Raw genomic sequence first — 15629 nt, forward strand, 5'->3', positions numbered from 1 at the left:
CCACCGCAAAGCACAGTTTGTTGTTGTTTTAATCAAACACTTTCACATATCTGGAATACAGTGGCTTTCGTTAACAGTAACAACAAAATGTAAGAATAAGACTATTTTGCCATACTGTCGTTTTAGAAATTGTAGTGTTATGAACAATGTGAGCAACAGCTTGCAATGAAACTCAGGCTAGAGCTTAAGATGCTGGAATGTTATGTGGTTCAGTTCAGGATCACTGACAGATATTCAGACTGTGAGCTGTGCCGCCTCTTTCACTAAGGACTTCAGGGCACCGATGTCCCCCAGCAGTGAAGATATGCCCATGCAGTACCACTGCTCACCACCGCCGCCAGTAGAAGCACTGAAGGACTGCAGCTCCACACCCGCAGCTGCCAAAACCCCTGACACAGATAGGAAAGCATCAATAAACTAAGCTTTTTCTGAGCCCTGTTTTCTCACACAGACTTTAAACAGTCATTAGTCACCCTCATGCCATTCTCAACCCATATGTGACCCTAGACCACAAAACAAGTCATAAGGGACAATATTTGGCCGAGATACAACTATTTGAAAATCTGGAATCTGAGGATGCAAAAAAAAAAAAAAAAAGAAAAAAAATCTAAATATTGAGAAAATCACCTTTAAAGTTGTCCAAATGTAGTTCTAAGCAATGCATATTACTAATCAAAAATTAAGTTTTGATATATTTACGGTAGGAAATTTACAACATATCTATATGGAACAAGATCTTTATTTAATATCCCAATGATTTTTGGCATGAAAGAAAAATCGATAATTTTGACCCATGCAGTGTATTTTTGGTTCTTGCTACAAATATACCCGTGCTACTTATGACTGTTTATGCGCTCTAGGGTCACATACGTATGTCTGTCTGTCTTTCAAGAAATTTTAAAGAAGCTTCACACTGCTCTATCACATATAATGAAAGCATATAGTGACCAAGGGGCAATGACATACAAATGGCTTCAGATGACATGCAATATGTTATATATGTATAAACTACTTGTATAGTATAGATATTCTTATTCGTGCAGAATGTGAATCAGCCTTTACCTGTTACAGAGAGCAGGAGCTCAGTGGAGTTGGTGGCTTTGAAGAACAGCAGGTGTCCAGTGAGAGGAACAGGCTGTCGAAACACACTTCCATTCAGCTCCAGCAGCACAGGAAGCCCGGCCTGCACCGAGCCAACAGCTTTGTAGCTTCTGCCGTTCACAGAGACCTCCAGCACACACGCCTCACGCTCATTGTCTTTATGATCCGTCTGCACCTGGAGGTTTGTTACATAGGGACAGATTAGAGCAGTGCTGGGAAAATAAACCACCTAGATGGTGCTTACACTTTAACTTAACATACAGAGTATGTTAAGTATGAAAAAAGTATGAAACTCTGGTTTTGTAAATTAGTCTTACTGTAATTCCTGTCTCTGCAGCTAGAGGCAGTGCATTCACCAAGTTAGGGCCTTTCTGAGGAACTTCAGTGAGCAAACCAACTACAGCTGCTGAGCTTAAAAACCCAGTGGACTTCTTCAAGGACTCCCCTGAACAGCAAAAATAAATAAATACATTTTTTTAAATTTTATATTTACTTTATATAATACAATGTTATAAAACAGTATATATCTTGCCACAAGATGGCATCACTGTAATTATAAAATGCAATGTCATTTGATTATAACGGTTTTAAATTTATGAAAAGCTAATAATTAATTAAATTGATTGTAAAATTATAAAGACATGGGGCTGCTCAATTAATTGAAATAAAAGAACTTATAATTTATAAACATACTTATAGATGTATATAGATTTCATATCAGATTAAATGTCATATGGCAGTTCAAATCACAATCTATACCAAATAATTACAGTATAATTTTTGGTGTGCAGCCCGATACATAAAGATTTTAAAATGAAAATAATCTTATCTTGTTACTTGCATGCCACAATGACCATTAACTGACATCAGAGAACCATAAACATGAAAATGCATCACTCAATCATCAAAAATATAAAATTAAAATTCGCAGCCAAGTAAATAATTTTACATCTAAGGGGTTCTGCTGACAAAAATGTTGGGAACCCCAAGTCTATATTATTGTTCACCCAAAAATACAAATTCTGTTATCATTGAATTTTAATTATGTTCTTAATTCCATCAAAACAAAGTTCTAAAACTTAATGTGGATAAACAGTATAATTCTCAGAAGAGCAGAACTATTACAATCCAATAAAATATGTTTGATAGACAACAAGCTCTGATATGTACATACGGGAGGGTAAATATGTAAGTCTTGTGTATCCTGCCTTGTGTCCCAGTAGTAAAAGAAAATGTACATACTGTCCTAACAATAGGATTGATTTCTTGTCATATTTTTTAAGAACTCATTCAGTCAAAAAAAGTGCATGAATGACAACAATTTTGACAACATATTTGAATGAATTATTCCACCTACCAAGTGATGTGACATGGACCTGACTGAAGGGTTCTTTAGAAGCGGTGCAGGCCTTCAACACTCTTCCCATGGACTCTCCCAGCAGGATCCACTGATGAGAGTCAGGAGAGAAAGAACTGACCAACACCTGAGCATTCACCTGAGGATGGACAAAAGACTTAAATTTGTGATAACTGTTTTTTTCCCCCCACTTAACTACTTGACATTTATAAATAATTCGTTATGATTTTATGTGGTAAAAAAAAAAAAATGTCTTCATAAATATACAAAATGTCCCTGGAAAACTTGCAGGGGCAAGTAACATCCTTTTAATAAGAAGTCATTTGTGTCACTGTAAAACTAAGCGTGACTCACGGCTCCCACTAACGCTTTGCCCGTGGCCATGTCCACAATCTGCAGGGCGATCTCCTTCCCACAGCGAGCCTGTGCTTCTTTAGTGCTGGCTCCCAGATGAGGACAGCTGATCACATTGGGGTGGTTCACCAGCGCCCTGTCCTTTGGAGGCTCCTGAACTCACCAAAAAAAAAAAACATCATTAGTAATATTTTAAATATGTCTGTATGCAATGCAATTTATCAGTGGCAAAAAGCTAAAACCGTTCTCAGACTAAATGATCGACAAACTCTGACCTCCACAAACACATCCAGCCCTGCTCCTCCACACTGTCCTGACTCCAGAGCCCGGAGGAGAGCGGCTTCATCGATGATGCCGCCACGGGCACAGTTCACCACCTTCACACCCTTCTTACACTTAGCAAATGAAGTGTCATTAAGGAGACCTGTGTAACAAGTCACCAAAGGTCTGATTTTACACCAGGGCAATTCAAGCTAAATTAATTAAATTAGAACTGCAACATAGTCTACTAGTGCTATTATTAAGCTACATAATAATAATAATAATAATAATATTCATTTTATTATTGAAATAAATGATTATTAATATTATTATACATTAAAAATATTACATTATATCATTTTTATTCTGTTATAAGGTTAACAACATTGTTAATTAAAATTAAATAAACTGAAATCAAATAAAACATTTTAAAAACTATTTCATTTCAGCCATTTGTCAAGGCAACATTTCTTATTTTCAATGACTAAAACTGAAAAAAAAAAAAAAAAAAAATTATATATATATATATATATATATATATATATATATATATATATATATATATATATATATATATATATATATATATATATATATAATAAAATTACCATAACTTTAACAAAAATTAAGGTGGAAATTAAAAATATAAAAATAATTATTTTCGAACCAGTTTTATAAATTTGTAGGTATTTTTAAATGACACTTTTGTATAGTAATACAATTTTTTTAAAAAGTTGTCGTTAATAGTCTCTTATTGGCTGGATTATCCAAGTTCTCCATAAAACAAACAAAACGATGCCTACACTTAAATAAAATAACATATTGCACAGACATTTTATATTTAATGGTATTATATAATTTGTTAATTGCATTAATAAATTACACTTTAAATAGAATGAGCAATTACTTCCTAAAAGGTGCTTTCGTGCTTGTTTGACCAGCATGTGGAGTTCAGAACAGTGAATCATTTTGCAAAGTAACTGGTTTAATTGATTCAAAGTTTTGAAAAGCTGTTTCTCCTATCACTATACCAATGATACTAAAAAAAAAATAACTCAGGACTTTAGTCTTGGTATGTAAGCAGCAGAAATATGAAGCAAAATAATCACTTTTTTTTAACTGAATTGTGCAGTAAGCTGTCAAAATGTTTGTTTGTGTGTACCTGTGGTGGAGGGCATGAGTGGAGTGTGGACTGTGATATAATCACACTGTGGCCACAGCTCCTCCAGAGACATCTGCTCCACACCCCAGCTGGCAGAAACCTCTGGAGGGGTGATGGGGTCGTAACCAATGGTCTATCAGGGATGCAATAATAAAAAATAATAATAATAAAAAAAAAAAATAGTTTAAACTGCATTTGCATTTCAAGTCAGGACAGTTTTGAGGACTCAATGATCTTACCTTCATACCGAAGGACTCAATTCGTGTCGCCACCTCTTTGCCGATTCTTCCAAGCCCTACAATCCCAAGAACTTTTCCATACAGCTCTGCGCCCATGAACTGCAAAATCATTAGCAAAGCACTCAGCCATCTACAATAACACTGCGGAGCAACACATTCAGTGATCACAATCGATTAGTGATGACTGGCTTAACACAGACGGGAAAGTATGCCTGTGGAATCACAACTCTGATGGTTTCTGAACTACAATATAAGCACAAACTTTCAGAATGTGTAGAATACCTGGATGATTTGTCAAAATCTGCAATTTACAACATGATGGTGCATGCAACAACAGCCACACAGAGGACAAAATGTGCACATACCTTTTTCCGATCCCATTTTCCATCCTTCATTGACATGACTGCTTGTGGAATATATCTAGGAAACACAGAAAACCTTGATAAATATTTGAAATATTTAATTAGGTATGTAACAGGAATAACAATAGGAATATAACAATAAATCGAACTTAAGAGGGGTTATATCAGGTCTTTTTAAATCTGTTTTTCCCCTCTGAGGTCCACTTATACGTCTAGAGTCCAAAACAGCCAAAATTGAGTTTATTTTACTACCCAACTTTTATTTATTCGAAAATCATTTTCTACCCTATTTTAGGCCCAGAGACATCACAGTTCTAAAAATTAAAACATATTTTATAATACAATAAATTATTCATCTCAAAACCCTTAAAACAATGAACGGAAGTAATTTATTAAACAAATACTTTATTAATTTTGCCAGTTTACCTAGATAAGCTCATCAAAAGAACACAGGTGAGCTCAGCAGCGCTGATTGTGTTTCCACTCGGAGTGCTAAAATATGAAAAGATAGAAATACGAATAAACAAACACATAAAAAGAATAAATAAACATTTAGGAAAGGAATTCCTGGCCATTTTACTTTAAGGAATAGTTCATAAAAATGATAAAAACATCCTCACACTCAGGCCATCCCAGATGTAGATTAGTTTGTTTCTTCAACAAAACAGATTTGGCGAAATTTGGCATTACATCACTTGCTCACCAATGGTTCCTCTGCAGTGAATGGGTGCCGTCAGAATGAGAGTCCAAACAGCTGATAAAAACATCATAATAATCCAAAAGTGATCCACACCACTCCAGTCCATCAGTTAACATCTTGGGAAGTGAAAAGCTGTTTGTTTGATCACCTTCTGGTCCCCATTGACTTCCATAGTACTTTTTTCCATATTATGGAATTCAATGGTGACCAGCAGCTATTTGGTTACAGGTCTGGAATAACTTGAAGGGGAGTAAATGATGGCAGACTATTCATGAACTATTCCTTTATGATGAATTTGTTTCCTACAAACACACAGCTTAATGCTTTGGAATGTTTGGATTGCTTGTGGTTTATTGTGATGCATTTATCAGCTGTTTGGACTCTCATTCTCACGGCACCCATTCACTGCAGAGCATCCACTTGTGAACAAGTGATGTAATACTAAATTTCTCCAAATCTGCTCCCACGAAGAAATAAGCTCATCTACATCTTGGATGGCCTGAGGGCGAGTTCCTTAACAGCAAATACTAATTTCTGAGTGAACTATTCTTTAAACATCTCCTTAGATGTTAGCATGAGAGGCAATAAATATTGACAATTCATCTCTGTGTAAACTACTACATTAAGAAAAGAAGTAAGAAGGGTGCACAACTAGAGCATCCTGCTTTAGCCCTGAACACAAACAGAATTGAGGTCAGAGCAAGACTCGTCATGCTTCATTACTTCATGACAATAATGCCTCTCTTAGTCGCTGCATCCACATCCACGTTGTCAACTCCGGTTCCGGCCCGTCCAATGATCTTCAAGTTACTGCCAGCATTGACGACATCAGCAGTAACTTTGGTTGCTGATCGGACGACTAAACCATCATAATTTTAGGGGGAAAAAAAAATAAAATATTTGAGACATGTAAACAAAATTGGCATGTTATTTCCTAAGCACAACAACACGTGACATGACAATAGTGACAATAAATTACAAGTCAACATGCATTCAGCTGTTTAACTTAATGCACATGCCTTCCTGATAAAGAAAAATGATATGCATTTTATTAACATCCTATCCAAGCAAATACCTAATAAATAAAAACACAACAAAAATTTACAACTCATGCACAGAGCAAAACACGTGCATTATGCACTGGATAAATATACATAAATTGATGGTTTACTTGGTGTCTATTAAATCATTAGTTAGGAAACGATTCGTATGGTGCAGATACAAGCTGCTGTTGCATCAGACTCGTGGAGAGGAGGAGGAGGAGGAGGGGTGACAGTCACACACACAAACTTCAGCACATCCTGGCACTCGTTCACAAGCTAATATTTTATCACACACACACACACAAGTTGATATTACTGCTGCTGCTGCTTTGGAGGACGCCATTCAAAACAAGGCACTTGATATTCCGCAGAAGCTGCTGCTGAACTTGAGAGTCAATCAGCTGAAGAATCACTTAACGTTACCTGAATCTCTGCAATCAGCTCTTCTTTAGTCATCTGCTGCTTCTGCGTCACTTCAATGCCGTTCTCCTGCAGAATTGTTTTGCAGCACGGATCGACGCTCTCACTGATTAAAACGCGTTTGACTGATACCGGAGCCATTCCTGTTGATTCAGTGAGTCGACTCTCCTCAGATCACGGACTGACTGATGCTCCTGGCGCTTTGTTATAAATCTCCTCGCATAAACTCCGCCCTTCACGCGCCTCCCTAAAAGTTCCTCTGAGCGACATAAGTACCTCACACAGTACCATAGTAATCATAGTAATCATTACCTCTTGTGAAAACACGCCGACTCTTGGATGCCCAAAACTGTAGAAATTAAAAATAACTACTAAATAATCAATAGGGGTATAAATATACGAATAATGGACTAACAATTAAATGTAATGTAAGTAAATTTAATGTAGTAAAATTATATTTAGTCCTAAAATAATTTTGCTATTACTTTTTTCATTTACTATTTTCTGTATTTATTTATTTTTTATTCTTGCATGTATGTATTTATTTATTTAATTATGTGTTCAGTTATTTGTATATTTATTCACACATGTATTTTTTCACATTTATTTATACAGTTATTTGTTTTAACATTACTTTTATTTATTTATTTTTATTTACTTAATTTCTGCAGGTTTGAGTCTCTATACTGTTAAAAGTTTATTATATAAATAATCTATTTATTTGAGATTAAAGCGAATAGAGGATGGGAAGAAGGTTATAACAGGTCAGCTGGACTAATTCTTCACACAAGCTCATGCATTTGACCAATTACATGAGCACATGACAGAGGTTTAAATAATTGAAAACGTTAAGAAATAAACCTATCCTTATGCAAAAACTAGGTAATACATAAAAACATATAAAATTAAAGTTTAATTAAAGTTATGTAATAGATAACTTCGATATTTTATCATTTAACTCCATTTTTAAATGTTGTTTAAGTCTGAATAAGTATGGCTTTATTTAAGGTATGTATTTTTCACTGTATCTGGTGCATGTTCGGGTGGGTTTGTTTTTTGTTTTTGTATACAGTTTGTGGGATTTTGTTTTGTATTGTGTTTTCAGAAAAACTGTTATGAATAAATAATAAAAAAAAAAAAAAAAAAAAAAAAAAATCTCAGAATCAACTGCTAAATCATTCTGAGTATTCCTATTGAGTATGAATAGTACTACTGTAGCTCAAGTGGTTGAGCATTGCGTTAACAAGCGCAAGGTTGGGGGTTCTATTCCCCGGGAACACATGATAGGTAAAAATTGATAGTCTGAATGCGCAGTAAGTCGCTTTGGATAAAAGCGTCTGCTAAATGCATAAATTTAATTTAATTTTAAATCAGCTCTGGTTATTTTCTAGATTTTTTTTATATTAAACACTATTTAGGTTTAATCATATCTTTAAAGCAACACTATGTAAAGTTTGGCGCTCTAGCTGTTAATAAACAGAACTGCACGCATCCCGCGGAAGAACATTCTAACCGAAGCTACTTTTCCAAGTTTATGTCTATGGCGATTCACGCAGATATGTGTTACTCCGCAGCCTACAATAGTCCAAAAATAATTACTTATTATAAATGTACCGTAGTGATTTGGGATAAGACAAAAGGCGGTTTAATAGATGAATTTATGAAGTACTCGCTCATTATATACATTTTGCAAACTTTTTAACACAGAAAAAGTTACATAGTGTTGCTTTAAATAAGTCCTCACAAAGCATCAAACCTATTGTGCTTTTTTTGTTGTTTGCAAATCTTAGGAATGAAATAAGATACTTAAATTCTACAGAAGAAGTGGAAGACACAAAGAAGACAAACCATTTTTTGCTAATCTATACAGAATTTTGCATACAAAAAAAAACAAAACAAAAACATCATATTCTAGAGATAAACGCTTTGGGTTTAAAAAAAAAAACAACAACAAAAAACACTGAGAACAAAACTAGTTTCTTTTCCAGATTTGAATAAGGAAGCAGTTAAAATACAAAAATATAGATTAATATTAATAATAAAAATAACAATAATGGAAATAAATAAATTAACAGGGGTATATTAAACCAAGCACATTACATTCACAGGAGACGATTAAACAAATGTCAATTGTTTTTAAAGCCTAAATAGCCCCAAAGCAATGCTTTATTTCGGCAAGTTTATTTTCTAGACGGCAGGCTCTTTAATAAGGCTTCGCATGACGTCACCGACTTCGCTTCCAGGGTTGCCAGGGAACCGTGTAACAAAAGTTTAAATGGTTGCCGAGCAACACAGTGTTACCAACGCTAGCCAAGTTTGCCGATGTATTAAGGAATAAACAAATATAAACATATCAGTGTATGTCAAGATCAACGAATGTGAGAGGACATAAAGAAGCAGTTAAAATGTCAACAGCCTCGATAACAACAGATGACGTTCAGAGCGGGCGGAGGAAAGGCTCGAGACAACAGGGTAAGAATGACTGCGCTCACTGACTAGTGCACCACGATAGCCAAAAGATCATCTGTAAAATTATAACAGTTACAGTTTATAATCACTCGGAAATATGTGGTCAAATGCACACAGTTGTGAGTTCGGAGGTGGAGAAAACTGAAGCGGATCTTCGTCGAATGGTAGTTTTGTCTAAATCGGAATGGCAGCGCCTGCAGGACAGTGTGAACGGAGTCAATCAACACAACAGCAGTGTGAGAGCAGCGGCCCAACAGCGCGAGGCGCTGCGCATGCGCTCTAAAGAGCTCGTCAAACACTGGTCCAACACCATCGCTGTGAGTACATGATTAGTCATAATGAGCGATATTTGCTTGAAAAGCCCACAATTCACACTAAACAATATGCGGGGGGAAAAAAAAAATTAGGAGAAAAAACATATTATTAGCCTATCATTGAGTCAATTAAAAATAAAGAAGAATAATTAATTAAAAATTCATTATAATTAAGAAAAAAGTTAATGTTCTTAGATTTAGTTGATAAATATGATTTATTATATTTTGTATATAATGTATTCTAATATCTGTATATAACATTTTATGAGAAATATCCCTGTAATAATTTTGTACACACTGATATGATTGTTTTCGTGTCTAGTACAATGTTATTTTTGATAGTAAAACTGAAACTAAAAACTAAAATTAAAACCTTAAATGTTTTTGTTACTTAAAATAATTGTTTACTAAAATAAAATAATTATTAAACATTTTTTGTTTCAGCTAGTTGGTCAGGCAGTATTTCTAATATTAATCTAGTTCAACTTGATGTACTAAAATAATTAAAATAAAAACTGAAATAAAAAATTAAAAATAAACTAAAAATAACTAAAATTAAAAATTAAATATTAAAAACCTAAAATTTAATTAATAAATGTAAAATTAATTAAAAAAATATATTTAAATAACTAAAAATTATAAAAACACAACAAAATGACTAAAACAAAAATGTAAATAAAAACAGAATATATGTGTGTGTGTGTGTACTTCTCTCCATCTAATTTAAATTTTTTCTATGCCTTTGTTAATAATGTTGAATAAGTTGATTGAATGTTGAATGCTGTCTTGATGTAATATTTTTGGAGTTTCTTAAAAAAATGTAAAAGTAAAATAATAATAATAATAATAATTAATATAAATGCTTGGGCTAATATAAGCTATGCATTTGACTTATGCATACTGTCTTCCATGGAGAAAAACAGATACATTTTTTTTCTTAAAGGGACAGCGACAAAAAAAGCTAGAGGCAAAAAAAATTCGAGAGGCGATAGAAGAAGAGGAGCGGAAACAAATTGACATAGAAGAGGAAAAATACCAGGCCCAGATACGGAAGGAGGCCATTGAGAAAGCAAAAACCCAGCAGTACCACCAGACCGACAGAGTGAAAGGCTTCCATGTCTGTGTCTCTCATTATCTGATCACAATTTTCTGACGTGAAACATTAGTAGAAACTATTCTTTTGTTTTTTATAGAATGCTCTGCTGCTGTCCGAGGTTCTGAAGGAAAGAGAGGCTCAGATCGAACTAAAATGCATGAAGCAAAATGCCAGCAAGGACATAGACAGAGATATCTTGGCTGAATTGGCTTGCAGAGAAGAACAGGAACTTCAGCAGGAGCGACAGAAAGCCATACAGAGGAAACAAGACCAGCTGGCCACTGCTGAGAGCGTGAAACAACAGTAAGGAGACATTAAAGTGCTTCAGTGCATGATGTAGGTCATGCAAAAGGACCTGATGTTTCTTGCTCTATTAGGATGAAGGATCATGAATTGAAGAAAGAGCAGAAGAGGCAGGAGGTCAAACGTGCTGCTGGAGAAATTGAGCGACTCAGAGATCTTCATCTGTGGGAACAGTCCATGATTGAGCGCAAGAAACAGGAAGAGAAGAGAAGCGTGATGAAGGCTCATCAGGTGAGGTGCTCACTGAACAACATTTACAGATAGAGTGAATCACATGCTGTTTTGAAATCCGTTCTTCTGTCTTCCATCAGGAGTATTTGACCAACAGAGAGCTGATGAAAGCAACGGAGGCTCAGAGGCAGGAGGAAGAGCAGGAGAAACGCAAGCAGTTCGCCAAACATAAAGAAAAAGTCATGAAAATGAGGAAACAGAAGCAAGAGGAAATATTTAGGTACTGTAAATTTACATACTAACACAGTGTAAATGCCAGGATTCCTATAGTGCCAGAAAAGATTCATTTTCAGGAGCTTTTATAACATTTATGAAGGCATTTTTTCCAACCGTATAAAACACAGCATGCTGACTATTTATGTTAAACACTTCAAACCCATACCAAACTTGATATATTACATTAAAGGCTAGATAACAGATAAAATAAATTAGCATTTTAAATATTTGGGGCATTTTTGTTATTTTAAAACTGTGTTTTTTTTAAACATCATGAGCTTTCTGTGTTATTTAAGGATTATTTATATACCTTTATTTTTAAATTTGCTATTTTCATTTTAGTAAAAGTTTTAGTAATTTTGTTTGTTTAGTTTTTGGTATGTCTATATAGTTTTTATTAATTATATTTTAGTTTTAGTTATTTTAGTACTTCAAGTTAAACTAAATGAGAAGGTTGAAAAAAAGGGTTTTATATTTTATTTTATTTCAGTTAACAGTTATTTTATTTCAAGCAACACATTTTTTACTGGATTTAATTTGTCCTTTTTTTTTAAATATAATAACCCTGTTTAGCTTTTGTTTCCAGTAGTTTTAATATCTAGTAATTCTACTGCAACTGATTTTATTTGACTTAGCTGCTAAAGTAGCACTTCTATTTTTATTTAAGTTGTTTAGGTTTACATTTTTTTGTGTCAAGTAAAATTTGCTTGCAAACCAGCTATCTTCAGTTGGCCTGTTAAGAGTCTTTATGGGAACATTTATACACACACACACACACACACACACACACACACACACACACAGATAGATAGATAGATAGATAGATAGATAGATAGATAGATAGATAGATAGATAGATAGATAGATAGATAGATAGATAGATAGATAGATAGATAGATAGATAGATAGATAGATAGATAGATAGTATCATATACAAATGAACTCAAAAGACTGTAACCTGACATACAAATGGATGTACACATTTTTACAACATACTTGGTTAGGAAAAAGTCATGAAAATTCATTGTGTGGGTGAAGTGTGGGAACCCTGGTAAGAAAGAATAATTCTCTTTTCTTTAAGAATAATTTCTTTTTACTTTAGTGAGCTCCAGAGACACAGAGAGACTATTATACAGAAGTTAGCAGTACAGAAACAGCAACAAATCAGCAATGAGGAAGAGATCAATGCGAAAGCAGTTGCTGAACATGAGGCCAAACAGGCTCGAGAACAGCGTGAGAAAGAAGAAAAACATGCAGCCATGTTGAACTCCATCGCTGCACACAGAGAGTCCATGGTAAATCACCTCTTCTTAATGTATTTGTGCATACAGATGATTTAACTCTTCAAAGCTTTGTCTAGTAATGAATGCATGATTATTTAAATGATTATTTGATTAAACTAAGGGAACTAGTGACAAGAGGCCATGTATTACAGTAGTTTTGCAACAGTAAAATTGCATTTACGACCATTAGACTGTTTCTTTATACAGTATCATTTGAAATACATACAATGAAATGAACTTTTTTTTTAACCCTATATTAGAGGAAAGAGCAGGAACGAAAGGTAGAAGAGGAGAAACAAAAAGCCCTGGAGATGCTGAATGCAAAGAAGGAAGCAGATAAAATCTTCATGAAAAAACAAGAACTTAAAGCTCAAAAAGCTAGAGAAGAAGGAAAAACACTACAAGACATCTATATACAAGAAATGGTGGGTATAGCTCTTAAAGGAACACTCGCTGGTCTTGACAAAAATTATAATTTTCTGAAAATTAACTCACCTGGGACATTTTAAGATGTATATGTTTGTTTTGTCATCGGAACAGATTTGGAGAAATGTAGCATTACATCACTTGCTCACCAATGGCAATGAATGGGTGCCGTCAGAATGAGAGTTCAAACAGTTGATAAAACATCACAATAACAAAAAAACAATACACACCCATCCAACACATCATTAAAAAAATTTTCAAGTGAAAATCTGCATGTTTGTAAGGAACAAATCCATCATTAAGGCATTTTAGCTTCAAATCATTGCTTCCGGCTAAAATACAAGACCTCTAATTTTGAAAAAGCGATCTTGTCTGAATCAGGAGAGAAATATGAACAGATCAAACACCATTTACGAGCAAAAACAGTTCTAAACAAATTTTGATGTGAGAGGACAACAGGGGATGGACTTTTTTTCTCTGGAGGAAGAGTTATTATGAAAGATAGAGATTAAAGTTAAAAAAACACCTTGATGATGGTTTTGTTTCTTACAAACACACAGCTTTTCACTTCACAAGATGTTAATTGATTCGGACTGGAGTGGTGTGGATTATTGTGTTTTTATCAGCTGTTTGGACTCATTCTGACGGCACCCATTCACTGCAGAGGATCCACTGGTGAGCAAGTAATATACAGCTAAATATCTCCAAATCTGTTTCAAATTAAAAACAAACTTCTCTACATCTTGGATTGCCTGAGGGTGAGTAACTTTTCTGCTAATTTCTATCTTTTTGGTGAACTATTCCTTTAATGTGTTTTATACTATGCATTTAACTATGATTTCTTTCAAATGCAACATGGGTATTTGTGAGCTGAGAAACATGCAAGGCATCACCAAACAAAAAGAGAAGAGAAGGACTTGGCTGAGAGGAACACTGCTCTCATCGTTGAGGAGGAAAACCAGTTTCAGAAATACGCCAAACAGGTCTTTCAAACAGCTGGGAAGGCAGGGAGAAACACCTTCCCGCTCATGAAGGCTGCCAGAGAGGGCATCGGAGGGGGTCTAGGGCCCGTGTTTGGTGGACTTAGACCAAGTTATCTAGTCCATGATGAATCAGGTGTTGAGATGCCTAGTTATGTGAGCGGCACCACTCAAAACATAAAAGAGCTGAACGAGACCCCTGACATTCAACAGTCCAAGAAAAGACTAGGATTCACCTTGTAAAACTTCACAGCATCTAGACTCTCTCGTACTATTGCAATGATAAAGATTTTATGCAAAAGAAATTGTAATCGCTGTGTTTTGATTAAAATATTGCTTTTTAACCTCAAATCAAATTTATTGTTACACAGTTTAGTTTGTTTTTTATTTAGAAATATTCTGATGTATAAAAAACTTGGTTATAAAAAAGTATTATTCCTGGAAACTTAATAGTAATAGTCAAAACAAGCTAAATTAAAATAAAAATATTTAAATATTATTTATTTATAATAAAAAAATATATGAAAATAAATATATATGTAAATTTGTGTAAATATTTTGAAAATATATACATACATGTGTGTGTATTTGTATATACATAATAAATATACACAATACGCACATATATATTATGTAAATAAAAACGTATTTTAGGTGTGATTAATCATGATTAATCGTTTGACAGCACTATTAAATAGCAATTAATTATAACTAATAATTATTTTCCTATTACCTGAAAGGTGTTAAATTAAAACAATTTTATATTTTAGCTTCTTTTATTTCTTTTTCTTTTTTTTTCATTATACAAGAAAAACAGAAAATGACCAAAATAGGCATTATTTCTACTAATATGATGGCAACATTGTTAACAGCTATTCCCTCAACCCTGAATACATCATTTTATTTTATTTTTTATTTTTTTATGTTTTGTATTTCCCCCTTTTTAACAGCAGCTATATATTTTAGCATCTTCAAAAGTAGCCACACTTTGCCTAGATTACAGCTCTGTAATTAACATATTTTAAATCATGAAATAAATATATTGTATGTCCAAAATATTATACCAAAAATACAATTAAATATTTTTAAAATGCAATTAAATATCGGGAATTAAAAAATATATATTTTTATTTATTAATTGCAATATGAATATAATTATGTATTCTTATAGTGATAATGATTTGCACATGCTATTATTTATACATTTATTAATATATTTCTACCTATTATCTGTTTAATATATCATTAGCGTATTAATAAATAATATTAACACTAAATAATACCGTGTATATATCCCTCCTACAAACAAAATC

At 33.7% G+C, this 15629-nt stretch overlaps 2 protein-coding genes across 2 annotated transcripts; one reads left to right on the top strand and one right to left on the bottom strand.

Moving 5' to 3' along the window:
• Nucleotides 1–11: 11 nt before the first annotated feature.
• LOC109082255 (D-3-phosphoglycerate dehydrogenase) lies at nt 12–7202 on the bottom strand. Its single transcript, XM_042731829.1, has 12 exons — nt 7003–7202; nt 6260–6411; nt 5263–5328; nt 4840–4894; nt 4475–4573; nt 4236–4368; nt 3088–3236; nt 2813–2965; nt 2459–2597; nt 1419–1546; nt 1063–1276; nt 12–389 (listed from the first exon to the last, which is right to left on the bottom strand). The coding sequence occupies exons 1-12, from the start codon at nt 7138–7140 to the stop codon at nt 235–237; spliced, it is 1581 nt and encodes a 526-aa protein (XP_042587763.1). The 5' UTR covers nt 7141–7202; the 3' UTR covers nt 12–234.
• A 2031-nt stretch (nt 7203–9233) lies between these two features.
• Nucleotides 9234–14654, top strand: LOC109082260 (coiled-coil domain-containing protein 173). The gene is made up of 9 exons (XM_019097153.2): nt 9234–9471; nt 9586–9785; nt 10726–10899; nt 10976–11181; nt 11256–11412; nt 11493–11632; nt 12730–12922; nt 13171–13335; nt 14206–14654. The coding sequence occupies exons 1-9, from the start codon at nt 9360–9362 to the stop codon at nt 14557–14559; spliced, it is 1701 nt and encodes a 566-aa protein (XP_018952698.1). The 5' UTR covers nt 9234–9359; the 3' UTR covers nt 14560–14654.
• The last annotated feature ends 975 nt before the right edge of the window (nt 14655–15629 follow it).

Source organism: Cyprinus carpio, chromosome B9, assembly GCF_018340385.1.
Source record: "Cyprinus carpio isolate SPL01 chromosome B9, ASM1834038v1, whole genome shotgun sequence".
Classification (NCBI taxonomy): domain Eukaryota; kingdom Metazoa; phylum Chordata; class Actinopteri; order Cypriniformes; family Cyprinidae; genus Cyprinus; species Cyprinus carpio.